This window comes from Bos javanicus, chromosome 14, assembly GCF_032452875.1.
Source record: "Bos javanicus breed banteng chromosome 14, ARS-OSU_banteng_1.0, whole genome shotgun sequence".
Classification (NCBI taxonomy): domain Eukaryota; kingdom Metazoa; phylum Chordata; class Mammalia; order Artiodactyla; family Bovidae; genus Bos; species Bos javanicus.
In genome coordinates, this window is record NC_083881.1 from 60,622,755 (window position 1) to 60,636,637 (window position 13,883).

Consider the following 13,883-nt stretch of genomic DNA (forward strand, 5'->3'; position numbering starts at 1 on the left):
CTCAGGAATTAAAACTACACTAGAACCCATCAGAAAACCATAAGACAAAGGACTTGCTTTTTTATTCGAGGACAGAATAAAGCTTACATTTTGCTACCTATTTTGCCACTCGTTTTAAAAGTTCATTTCTAGTGTATAATATTTCTTGTAGAGCAGGCCACACTTTCCCAGCCCCTTCAGAACCTCATTTTAAAGATTTTTGACTCTACAAATTGGGAAGATATACAGTATTTCACGCTAAAAAAAATGGAAAGGGAAATTTACTTTATATTTACCTAGTCAAAAAGGATTAAAAAACCCAATTAAATCATACTGAGAGCTAGTGTATACAAATTGAAGACTGGTTAATAAATCAATCTGTTTGATAGTAACTTGTCAACACATTAATTGGTTGTATTAGAAGCTAAATAGATAAAATGCAAGAAAATAAACCCAATGCAAATGGCAAAATAGGATTAAGAGAAAGGACATAACTAATGGGAAATGTCTATAAAAATAAGCAAATTTTACCTGTCATCATCTTGTGAGAATTGCTTTTGCAAATCCTCTTTATTCCACTGTTCTTTTTCTTTCCCTTGCTCAGGTATATCTGGTGTTTTTTCCTCATCTCCTGATTCTCTGTTTTTCTCCTTATTACACATGTTTGTAATGTCTTTCCCTTTCTCATTCTCATTAGTTCTTTCTTCCTTTACCTCTTCCTCCGCATGAACTATCTCTTCATGCTTATCCCCTTCTTTCCCTCCCTCTTCTAGTCCCTTTGGCCTTTTGAAAGCAACACAAATTGAAGGCATGCAAATAAACACAAAAAAGAAAGAAAATGTTAAGAAAAAAAATACATACAAAATTAAATAGAAAAGTAATGAAAATTACTAAAACATAGGTAAAAATTACATCTTTTAAGCATCGAAAACATTTTTTCCAGTGTATAACAGAGAAGCACTATGTAAGCAACAGTTAAACCAAAATTGCCTTTTTAAGTTGTGTTTTCCTGCTACAAAGTTGCCTGGAAAAAAGTTGTGGTCTACCCATTACTGATTTTTGTTTTGTTTTGATCCAATAGGAGTTAAAAAAAAAAAAAACTAATTTAGCTTAGATGCCCATAAAGTCTATAGATGAGGTGATAAATGAAAATTATACTAACATACATTTATAAATTTTTTGGAGAAACTTCCATACATTTATAAAAGTTTCAGGAGGACAAGAGAGCATCCTCCACAAAAAGTAATGTTGTGTTTTCTTAATCATTGAAATGTATTCATCACCTTCCAATATGATTTTTCATATTCCTTAGAATATTAAAAACATTCAAGTCTTCATTTAACCATCCCTTTAATCTCAGTAAAAATACAACAACAGAATTACTTTTTCAATAATAAACATGAAAAATAGCTAATGATACTATTTCAAATAATCTAGCAAGAAAATTATTATAAGTTCTACAAAACTTTTCTGTGTGAAAAAAGTATGAAATGTAGACCAAAATATAATAAAAAGTAATCACAGAAGTTGTTTGTCTTCATGATATATATTAACCATTTAGAAGGAAAGGATTTTACATTTATCCAAAGAAAAATAAAGATATTCTAAAACATGTTTAGAATTTCCTTCTTAAAGTCCCCCTACTCACCTGATTTTCTTGTTTCCTCTTGGCCGTTCTGATTGGACAGACATGTAGCTTGTGCTGCTGAAACGAGAAGCACTACTAGTCCTGGAAACCGCAGATATATCACTTACGTCACTGTCCGAAGATTTAGTGGAAATATTATCTGCCCCTCTATGAGGATCCCATCCCGATCGATACTGTTAACACAGATTGACAAACACGCAGAAGTTGTCAGTATTACCACACAAAGCAATTATTCGCTTCTCCTATTTCAGCACTTTAATTGTCCACAGAGGATACTGCAAAACCCCACTCAGTTGCATATAAAACAAAAGTGAATGGCAATTATCCTAAAAGAAAAATTCAATTTATATGAAACCCTTGTTTTCAGTAAAGTCAATTAGAGCTTTTTCACCACACCCCAGTGAAGGCCATTAAAACAGTTTCACAAGAGCAATGGCCTCAGGGAAGAACATTTGGGCAAAATCTGGGAAATAAATATTTGGCTTAATATTAGGAAGCAAATTTTTTTAAATTTTTGAATAAAATTTTTTTAAAAGCATGATGAAGTTGCCACTGTAACTTATGAAAACCAATTTTAATAGCATAAATTTTCTCTTAAATCCATTATGCTTCAGTGAAAACCTAGAGGTAATACAAAATCTAATTATTAAAACACTAACTTTTTAAAGAAAGGCCAAGAGAAAAGAGAAAGTTTAATTTCTGAGTGGTTGCTGGAATTTTGATGAATCCTAGAAATACTAGAAAAAGTCATTATTATTTATGATAATTCAAACTTCCTGGAATTGAAATAATCAGATGATTATCTGGCACAGCCAGGGTACAGGGTGTTCAAATATTCTGGTAGACTGAAAACCATCATAGAGGCTTTATGTTAATGACATATGGAATGTAAAAAAAGGATAGATTTTGAAGTCTTGAAAACCTGGAGTAAGGAAAACTATTACTAGCTGGGTAAACTTGAGCAAATTATTTCACCTTTAAAATCCTGTTTATAAAATAATAGGGAAAATAATGTCTTCCTTGCAGCATTGTTTTGTTCCTTGCGGCACTGTTTTGAAAATCAGAAATAATACATGCCTGGTATATGGCATAATACAAAATAATGCAGCCAGTACCTGATGGCTATTATTGGGCTAAGAGACTATCCGCTAATGGATTTTTCTTTGTTAATATCCACTTAAATATAATGGTAAAAATTCTTACCTGGTGAATTTCTTAATGGAGATTTTTTAAACCACAGATACTGGCAATATTAACAAATCATTACAATGATGATTATCTTATGCAAACCATTACTGTGACTTGAATAATCATTACCTAATAAATAATCCTATATGGGTAATAATTCACTGAAAATATTAGCTAGATAAAAATATTTTGGTAAAGCAAGTTGAATGGCAATAGTATATAGCATAAATAAATTAATTTAAATTTAAATCTAAATTAATTAGATCAATTCAACTGATCTGTTTCTCCCCCTCAACCCCCCCATCTCTTCCAGTATTCTGTTATATGTTTTTGAGTTAATAACTGATCCATTTCTAAATGTAAAATATAAGAATTATTTCGAAGGTCCATAAAATGTTATAATCAAATCCTTTATCTGAAATATATAAATTAGGTAAAATATGGCCTTTCTAAATCCACTCTAACTTTTGACTTTGTTGGAATTCTTGATTATAAAAAAATACAGTAAAATTATTTTAAAAATCATTGTCTTTTTCCCAGGAAATATCTATGTAAATAGAACTATTATATTTGATTTTAAAAGAAAGTCTATTTATTTACAATGCATTTATTTAGAGAACATTCAGTCCATGATATTCTTTTTTCAAACTAAAGTCATTTTAAAATAATGAAAACAATTTACTTTAAATGACAATGTTTTCATCATTGCCCAGAATAACATTTCAATGGATGGATCCAACATTATCTATGTAAGCCAGTGTATTAAACATAAATAAATAAATAAATATATATACACACACATCCACACACAAATAACTAGTATATACTGGCTAGCATAGATAATGCTGGATACACACATATATGGATTTTTTTCCATGAAATTTATTAAAAGTAAATTTGACGTCAAATGGAAGAATTTCATTTTATTTATATGTTTTTGGGATACTTCATATATATTAAAAATGGACAAAGAAACTTTTCAATATTATTAAATTGTTCAATAGATACTATATTATATTGGTGGAACTTTACTTTCTCATTCTTTTAATTTATAATAAAAAAAGAGGAACATACTGCTATTTATATGTTTAAAAATAATTTATCATTGAATAGAAAAGCAATTTTTTTTGTTTTTACTTATGGGATTATTTATTATCAAAGTTCAAATGATAAGCCATAACTTTTAACTCAGGAACTATTAAGGTATAACCATTAAAAGCACATGCTCTGCAATGACATTGAATCACTGGTATGAATCCTGGTTACATAAATTATTAGGTTTGTGATCTTGGGCCAATTGCATCTATGAGTTCCAGCTTTTTATCTGTTAAAATATGGAGAACAATCACACCCAATTCCCAGGTTCCCCGCAAGGATGAAGTAAGATAATGCACATAAAGCACTTAGCGCAACACTGAACACCTAGAAGTGCTTAATAAGTGACAGATGATGACATGGATGATGATGATGGTTACAGAGCAGCTAAACACTGGCTTAGTACCAATTCCAGGAATATATTTACCAAAAGAGTTATCAGGTAAAATACCCAACAGGAAGTTTATTATCTTAAAACTGCTCTAAGCTACAACAAAAATATAACTATTTCTATGTATAAGAGATTCATTTCAGAAAACATATTTATACAGCAGATGAAATATTAAATCAAACGTTCTGACTGACTCTTGGTATGTCCTCAGGCCTCATCTTTCACATTTGGCTGGGTTCACTTATATCCCATCACCTCACAGGGAACTACTGATTCTCAACTTATTTGACTTTTGTATTTTAGTAGTTAGGATTCTGACTTTGAAGCTTCTAGCCTTTGTCTCTTTAGGTCATCAAGGGTTTTGATCCTGATGTTATGATTCATAGGTGCAGACGGGCCAGCCAAAGGCTTGAAAAAAAATTTTTTAAACACATATGGTATACACAGCACATATCTTTGGCTAAGACCTCTCAGATAATCTAGTTTGCTGAGCTAAAATTTTGGATAAGCAAAATTTAAAGAAAGATAAGATTCCACACACTATAGTTTTATGCCTTTATATAATTCATCACAAGCTACCTTTTGTTATAGGTATGTGTGTCTATTCATATTTAATTTTCAAACCTTCTATTAGAATATGAGCTCTGAAAAGCCAGAATAATATCCTCCTTATCTTTGTAACTCTCTTAGCACCTAAGAGTCAAAGATTTCATTTAAAATCTAAGGTTTAGTTTTTTTAACCAGTAAAATAAGGATAAATCTCATTTTTGGAGTTCTTCTGAGGGGTAAGAGAAATAACATAATCAAAATACCCAACAGCATGCTTAGCACACAGCAGTTGTTCACTTCCAGCACCTAAAGCAGCAGGTCTAAATAAAAAAACACTGAATGGATTAGTTTAAGTAAAGAAAGACTACAAATTAGCTAAGAGGTCAAGTTTGATGATGACTTTGCTGCCTCAATGAGGCCTGCACCAAATGCATTTCTCTATTCTAGTAACTGAGCATGTTTACCTTTGGGATATAGCTCAGGTTTCTATTACAAATAGACACATGATAAACAGAATAAGAAATTTGGAAAGTAAGAAACAATAGAAAAAAATTTATAAGTAAAACTTCAGAAGGACATATTTTTAATACATTTAGAATATAACATCTTCATGTATACAATTCCCCAAAACACCCAAATCATCAATTATTTGACCTACCATGGGAGTTTATTTTTAAAGTCATCCAATCTTTTTGCTTTTCCAAAAGTATGATAAATGAAAGTTATTTAATTTATATAATTTAAAAGTGAGACAGAAGCAGCCAAATTATTACACCAAGGTAATGAGTTATGAATGTGAATAAGTTCCTTTAGGAAATGGTTGATATTGCTTTGGCACTATACAATAAATAATGTCTTAAATGACTAGCATGTATTAGTTTACAGCTGACAGATGAAAAATAGATGACGTGCTCATCATTATCTTTAATGGAACAAAAACAAAGAAGGTTTACTGCATAGGATTACAGGATCTCAGCTGAAAACTGTGCTGACTGGAGATCATTAAAGTCTTGGACTACAGTGAAGAAGCTTTTCCTGACAACATTTTGATGTTTTGTACAGTACTATTAAGCAGATCATAAACTAGAAAAATTTACAGGAAATTATTCTCCAGGATGTTCCAGACTCTAGAGTTCTTAAGTGGCCTGGAAAAGTTAATGTTCTCCCTATTTATCTAAATCAGTGGAAAGAAACAGAATATCAGCAGAGCTCTACTGCACAGAAAGTTATTATCAAATTTTTATAATAATATTCCTGAGGAAAAAACCCTCAAATTTCTAAGATGAAATTTTCATTTTCTCCAGTATATTCAAGTTCTTAAATTAGTAATTTCCTTGTTTGATTTCTCTGCAGCATCTCAGCAACTCATGTCATTTGAGCTTTGTATATGAACTTCTATGAGATTCCTGAAGCATTGCTTGTCTTCAGTTTATTGAATCTCACTGTAAAACTATAATCTCTTGTCTAAAACGCTAGCCTGAGAATTGGTTATGGCAAAATACTGGGAAGCAATAAAGTCCAAGCTTGAAGAAAAATGTTTTAGATCATCAAGAAATATTTGGAGGAATATTCATATCATATTCAGAGATAAAACATGAATAGGTCAAATGGTAGGGAAAAATCGGGGCAAACAAAATCTGTGAAAGAGAAGAGGGAAGCTGAAGTTGTAGGCAGGGCTCTTGATACTGGTCGGGGTATCTAGAGGACACAGGAACAGAGTAGAGGAAATCTTGGCACTGTGGTAAATTAAGCAATCACAAGAGCAAGAAGATGCTCTTATTTGCATCACCTTATTTTCATTTCATGTAATAATTCAGAGTGGATGCTTTTGTTAGTACCACACCTGTAGGTACTCTCTTTTTAAGGAACTATTTCTAGATGTTCTTTTTTCTGTCCAAAGTTCTCATCATTGTCTGATTTGAATGTTGCACTGTGCAAAAATCAGTCAATAGATCATTTTGTTTAGATAGGACTCCTAAAGAAGTTTGTGTGATAAATCCTCTGCTTTGGAGGGAGAAGACAATGAGGAAGGGCCAGAGAAAACTGAGCAATAATTTAAGATTTAACTTTGTAAACAGTACCCTGCAAATGAAATACCAGCTAGAAAACTCTTAATTTCTTTCAAGAGAATTGGTCATTGCGTTGAGTGCTCCTAAACTACTTTATTCATGCCTTTCTTACACTTTTATCACATTTCTGTTTCTCCATGTCTCTGTCTCTTTCCTATCTATCTATCTACCTTCTACCTATCATTTTTTCTTGCTAGATTATAAATTCCTTGAGGAGAATTATTGTCATATTGATTTTAGTATTCCCATTATCTAGATCAGTAATGCCTAACTAGGAACTCAATGAATTTTTAATGAATAGAAGTGAATGGAATGGTTATTTTATCTGGGCTATATCCTGAGGTACTGTCTCCAATATAAAGTATCAAATTGGAGTATAAAGTGAAAAAGTCAAAGTGTTAGTTGCTCAGTCACGTCCGACTCTTTGCATCCCCGTGTACTGTAGCCCACCAGGCTCCTTTGTCCATGGGATTCTCCAGGCAATAATCCTGGAGTGGGTTGCCATGTCCTCCTCCAGGGGATCTTCCTGACCCAGGGATCAAACCTGGGTCTTCTGCATTGCAGGCAGATTCTTTACTATCTGAGCCACCAGGGAAGCCCAAGTCAGAGTATAAACTACTGTAATGAGAGCTGAATAGAGTTTAGGCAGTTAATCCTTTCATTCTCTGTAATGGGTATGGATAGGAAGTGGTGTGCTGATACATGTTTAACAATCAGCTATCCAAAAGGGAAGAATTCTGATTTACAGAGTTGGCTGACTTCTGAGAACAAATACTCCCACTATGGCTGATTTCCCCAGGTGGCGCTAGTGGTTAAGAAGCTGCCTGACGATGCAGGAGACTTAACCCTGTGTTTGATCCCTGCGTCGGGAAGACCCCCTGGAGAAGGGACCGGCAACCCACTTCAGTATTCTTGCCTGGAGAATCTTATGGGCAGAGGGGCCTGGAGGGTACAGTCCATGGGGTCACAGAGTCAGACACGACTGAAGTGACGTAGCAGGCATGACTGATCTGAAGTTACCAACCAAGTGGTCACTGAATGAGAGGTTGGTGCATACCACCAGGGGTGGGGGTCTAGAAATAAATGCGCTTTGTAGGACTCTCAAAGACATGATAGGAGACAAGAAGTTAAGGACAATAAGATATCGTATCTGCAAATTACTCGTCTTGTGAAAGATGGAATAAGAATAGCTTAAGGTAAAGAAACGCAGTTGTGGACAGAGTAGCCATTAGCTTGGAGGCCAAGACTTACTAAAGAGCCACTACTCTTGGTCTGAAAGAAACTGATAAGTTTCTTGGAGAATTTGTAGAGGAAGAATGAATACTAGTAGTCATGATGACTTTCCCAAAGACTTGGTTCTGTGAGAATTCTGTATCTGTTAGGAATCAGTGTTTCCTTGAGAAACCTCATCCTGTATTTACTTTCACTGATTCCTCACAATTTTCAGAGATGGAAATGCTAGTTCTGCGGTGAAATCCAGGTTTAGAAATCTTATGTGGCTGTAGAGCTTGTGCTTTTGCCTTTAACAAATGCATTTACCATTTTCTTTCTCAGGATCCGTAACTCTTCCCCCATTCTAACCTATTATTTATTAGAACTGTTCTCAAAAACAGATATCAAAAATATCCTAATTACCAGCCAGTAGTGTCTCTTTAGTTTTCTTTGTTTTTGATTTTGTTATTACATCTAACGCTATTAAAGTCCAGTCCTCTCTCTTCCTGAAGCTTTTCCATAACGGCTTCTCAAATAATGTCACTCATGGCTCCTCCCCTATCTCTCTATTCATTCTTAATCTCTTTTGCTGGCTTTACTTTTTCTTACTTGATTTTAAATTACACTTTTCAAAAAACGTCAATCTTTAGCCTTCTTTTGTTTTCACTATATATATTCCCACAGAATGATATAATCTATTATCTACTCAGGTAATGATTAAAAATCTTTATCTTTTACCTTTCACTTCTCTCCCAGGCTTCAGACTTGTATTTCCAGATGCTAACAGGACATTTCCCATATGTTGTTTTGTAGGTATATCAAATTTAATGTGGCCAAAACCAAATTTATTCCCTTTCACCCCTAACCAGCTTTTCTTGTATCTTTTATATTCCCTCTATTATTTAATAGGCTCAATAACCAACTAAAACCTAGAAATCTAGTGAGTTATCTTTGACTTCTCTTTGTCCAAAATTCCCCATTCTAATCAGAATGTCTTGATATTTAGGTACTTGGGGCTTATGAATGGATCCTTGTCTTTTTAAAAAAATTTGTTTATTTTTAATTGGAGGATAATTGCTTTATAATGTTGAATTGGTTTCTGCCACATGAATCAGCCATAGGTATACATATGTCTCCTCCCACACCTTGAACCTCCCTCCCCACCTTCAACTCCTCTAGGTTGTCATAGCACCAGGTTTGAGCTCCCTGCATCATACAGCAAATTCCCACTGGCTATCTATTTTACTTATGGTAATGTATCTGACTCAATGCTTCTCCAAGTCCTCAGATTAGAAGCTTGTAAGATCTAGCTAGAATTAATAAATAATCATAAGGAAACTCTTCTTAGCCATCAGAATTTCTGATATCTGTCCTTTGTACATATCTTTAAATATTACATGACTCATTATATAATTTTTTGCAGAATATTTATGTATTTTATTAGGACACAGGATATAGATATTACAGATACTGTAATCTGTAACATCCCAAAAGTTGTAACAGAAATAAGACATGAGAATTTAGCAGTAGGATAATGATCCTGGGAATCTGTAGCAGGAAGAAAAATTTTTAAAAAGTAATGGATTGAAGATATGAAGCAGGGCTCCCTTTCAAATATTAATTAGGTCCTATCAGGGAGGGAAGTGGGAGGCATAAATTGGGAAACTGGGATACACATATAAACACAACTATATAGAATATATAATTAATAGCCTATTGAATAATACAAGAAACTCTATTTAATACTCTGTAATGATCTATATGGGAACAGAATCTTTAAAAAAGTGTATATATGTGTACATATAACTCACCCACTTTGCTACACAGCGGAAACTAACATAACACTGTAAATCAACTATAAAAGAAAAAAAAGTAAGTAATAAAGTAATTCAAGGTATTTGCATTTTAAGAGAATCAGACTAAGTAATAGACTGAAAAGTACTAAAAAAGCTAAAAGGGCTTGATAATTGCCTTGACTCATCAAATTTAGGCATGAGTGTGTGAGTGAGTGAAGTCGCTCAGTGGTGTCCGACTCTTTGCGACCCCATTGACTGTAGCCCCCCAGGCTCCTCCGTCCACGGGATTCTCCAGGCAAGAATACTGGAGTGGGTTGCCATTTCCTTCTCCAGGGGCTCATCAAATTTAGGCATAGGGCAGATATAATTGCATTCTGTTGAAAATCTGGAAGAGGCCCACTACACGTATTTTTTTCTGTGAGAAGATAGTGAAGGATCACTTGGGTTTGGATGAAGATCATTTTGGATGGAGGCAACAATCAAACACGGGAAGGAATAACAATTATGTCTAGCTTGGACTATACCAATAGCCTCTGGCTGGGACTCCTTAACAAGGACTTAAATGGATCCTCTTCAAATCTGTTGTAATTATACCATCAGAGTTATATGCAAAAAAACACAAATTTGTTTGTATTTGTGACTTTTTCAAAAATCTTCAAAGACCATAATTGTAAAGGAGAACATTCTAGATTTTTAACTGAGAGATTTAAAGCTCTCCACAATCTGGTCCCAAGCAATTTTTCCATTCTTACCTTCTAATATGTATCCCATTTTGTTTAATATTACTATTCTAAAGAACTATTAGCTGTTCCTTAAACATAGCTTGTGTTCATATGCTTTTTTTTTTAATTAATTTTTTTTTTTTTTACTTTACAATATTGTATTGGTTTTGCCGTACATCAACATGAATCTGCTATGGATGTACACGTGTTCCCCATCCTGGACTCCCCTCCCACCTCCCTCCCCATACCATCCCTCTGGGTCAATGTTCATAGGCTTTTATGTTATAACTTTGCATAAGGACATGTCTGTCCTTCACCTCATATATTATTCTGTAATGTATTCCCAGATTTCTTTAAGCCAAATTAATATTTCTCTTTTTATTCTTCTTTTGCATGGTTTACTTTCATTATATTACTTAATATAACCTATTTTCTATGAGTAATACTTATGTCCATGTGATTCCCTGATTTGATTATGAACTCTTAGATGGGAAGGACTACCCCTGCCTGCCTTTGCCTTTGGAGAAGAAAATGGCAACCCACTCTAGTATTCTTGCCTGGAAAATCCCAGGGACAGAGGAGCTTGGAGGCTATAGTCCATGGGGTCACAGAGGGTCAGACACGACTGAGTGACTGAGCACGCACACATGCCTCTGCCTCTTCTCCCACCCTCTATTTGTGTCATCCTCTCTCTTCTGTTTTTCATTTTTTCCTTCCTTTTTCCCCTCCTTCCATTATTCCTGCCTCCTTCACTTGGTCCTTGATTTTTTTAAAAATTATTATTTACTTGTTTCTCTGATAATTTTTTCTTTTAATGTTGCAAAACCAGAATTCACTTATAGCTGACCAGCTTTAGAAAACACCACAGGTATGCAGTTCAGTAACAGGAAAGAGAAAGTTTCTAAATGTCCCTTGAGATCACAAGATACGTTCAGACATAAAAAAGAGGACTCACACAACCACACTTTAAAAAAAAAAAAAAGCCCAAGAAAGGTATTTGATATTAAAAGCATACTTTTAGTTATTCACACATCACTGATTCATTCAAAAAAAATAACAATATTTTAAAGCTGGAAGTGACCTCAGAGAAGATGTAATATACTTTCCTTATTTTATAGATGAGAAAATTTAGAGACCAAGAAGTCAAATGAATTGACTAAGCTCATAAAACTTGTTAGTATTAGACTTTCTATTTTCATTAAAAAAAAATTTGCGAGCTACAATTTCACATTTAATAGGATACAAGGCAAGCATATTCAGAATCGAACCACTTTAAAAAATTCACATACTGTTTTCTTCTTTAAGTATATACTTTAAAATAAAGATTTTCTTTTCTGAAATTTTGAAAACTATATAAAATGACATGTAAAATCAGAATACAAAGCCAGCATGGAAATACTACAACACTTATAATTTATGTACTTATAACTATACGTCGATGAATTTTAAACAAGTAAAACTTTTAAATAATAAAAAATCACACAAACATATTTTATATCATATTGAAATAACACCTTCACATTCCATTGAAAATTCAAATAATTTTGGGTTTTTTTGGGCAAAAACTGAAAATGGGCTTAAGAAATAACTTGTTCTGTGATGGATTCATTTTGATATTTGGCAAAACTAATACAATTATGTAAAGTTTAAAAATAAAATAAAATTAAAAAAAAAACAAAACCCAAGAAACTTTTTAGCCAAAAAAAAAAAGAAATAACTTGTTCTAATGTGACTGAACCCTGAAGACTGTTAACCTTGGGGGGTAAATATGCCTAGTCATGAAAATGACCTGAAAAGGGCCAATCATAAAATCACAGACGTTTTCTTTATTAGTACAAAAGTTATATTAAACTGGCGGGTAATGTTTTATCCATCAGAATGGAGTTCAACTGTCAGGTTTTTGTTATTACTCCCATCTCATTTGTTATAATAAATAACAAGAATAGCTACCATTATGGGCATTCCCACATGCCAGGGTGAATTCTGTATACTTTTACATATAATATTTCTACCTCATAAAATTATCACCAGCTAAAAGTTCCTTTTCTTGTATCAGTTACATTCTGAGGTTAGCTACATTATTTTTAGACTGGAGTATTATTTTATTATCTTCAAAAGTGATGAAATAGAAATTATCAAAATTCTATGCTTAGGAAAACATTAGTAAATTAATTTTGCTAATAAATAATATCTATAATCCTCACAACTGATGAAAAATTACAAATTTTTGTGCTCATGAAGAAAGTTTTTACATAATAAAATTATAGATATGTTCAAATTATAATTAGCCAAATTAAACTGATATTAGAGATATGGAGGATTGCATGCTGCCCTAGCTAACTGAGTGCCTTAATTGAGTAAATGTTTTAAGTCTCCCTTCAAACTTAGTTATAATTTATTTCATGTGAAATATGAGATAAAAACATTACACACATAAATTTATTCTCTAAATCATAATTATTACACAATAAGTTAGTTAAAAATTTCAATCATTTGTGAGAATACATTAAGTAAAGAGCCTGACACTGATCAGAGATTACTGAATCAATAAAGGAGACAACAGTAGATAAAGAAAATGAAATATAAAAAAAATCTAGTCCAAATCTAATTTTGAAGATTAGGCTATGAGATTAAATGATTTGCTTAGTTAGTGAGGAAGTTGCCTAAAACCCATGTGTTAATACCTAATGATTTTTTTTCTATGCAGCCTCCAAAGTACATTTACAGATAACAAGTTTCCCTCAATTTGTACAGAGGAAAAAGCTGGGTTGTGAAGAACTCTTGGGCAATTTACCCAACGTCTTAGCGCATAACTGGTAGAATCAAAATTAGAACCCTAGTGTTCCAAATTTTTCTGAGTATTCTTTTTCTATGATTAACTCCAGACAGAAACCAATAATCATATATCCATTAGAAAATTTGTTTTTAACTCTTAGGTAATAACCTACCCACACTCTCTCCAGAAATGTGTTTCTTGTCCCTGCTTTTCCATGGAGAGTCTACAAAGATGAGTAAACTACATATCCATTCTTAAGAAGTGTATAGTTTAATAAAAAGGTGCAAAAAAAGCATCATATAAGACAGGATATATGTATTTTAAGAAGTGATAAGTGCCACGGTTGGTTCATAAGGTTTATATGTTTTCATATCTCTGTTGTTTTGAATATTCTTCTACTTGTAATTTTTATATGACTATACATAACCCTTTTAAATTATATGAAATTTGAGTTGGAA

The 13,883-nt window shown here is 32.9% G+C and overlaps 1 protein-coding gene across 39 annotated transcripts in view; it reads right to left on the minus strand.

The window, feature by feature from the left end:
* Positions 1 to 13,883, minus strand: part of RIMS2 (regulating synaptic membrane exocytosis 2) — a 605,437-nt gene that overhangs the window by 140,678 nt on the left and 450,876 nt on the right. For 17 of the 39 annotated variants that reach the window (XM_061439193.1, XM_061439191.1, XM_061439221.1 and 14 more), the window contains one exon: positions 1,628 to 1,800. The exons of 18 other annotated variants lie outside the window; for them this stretch is intronic. In XM_061439193.1, coding sequence (XP_061295177.1) covers positions 1,628 to 1,800 — 173 coding nt within the window. Of the gene's footprint in view, positions 1 to 510; positions 763 to 1,627; positions 1,801 to 13,883 lie in introns of all 39 variants that reach the window. 4 more of the 39 variants (XM_061439184.1, XM_061439183.1, XM_061439182.1 and 1 more) reach the window with 1 other exon arrangement.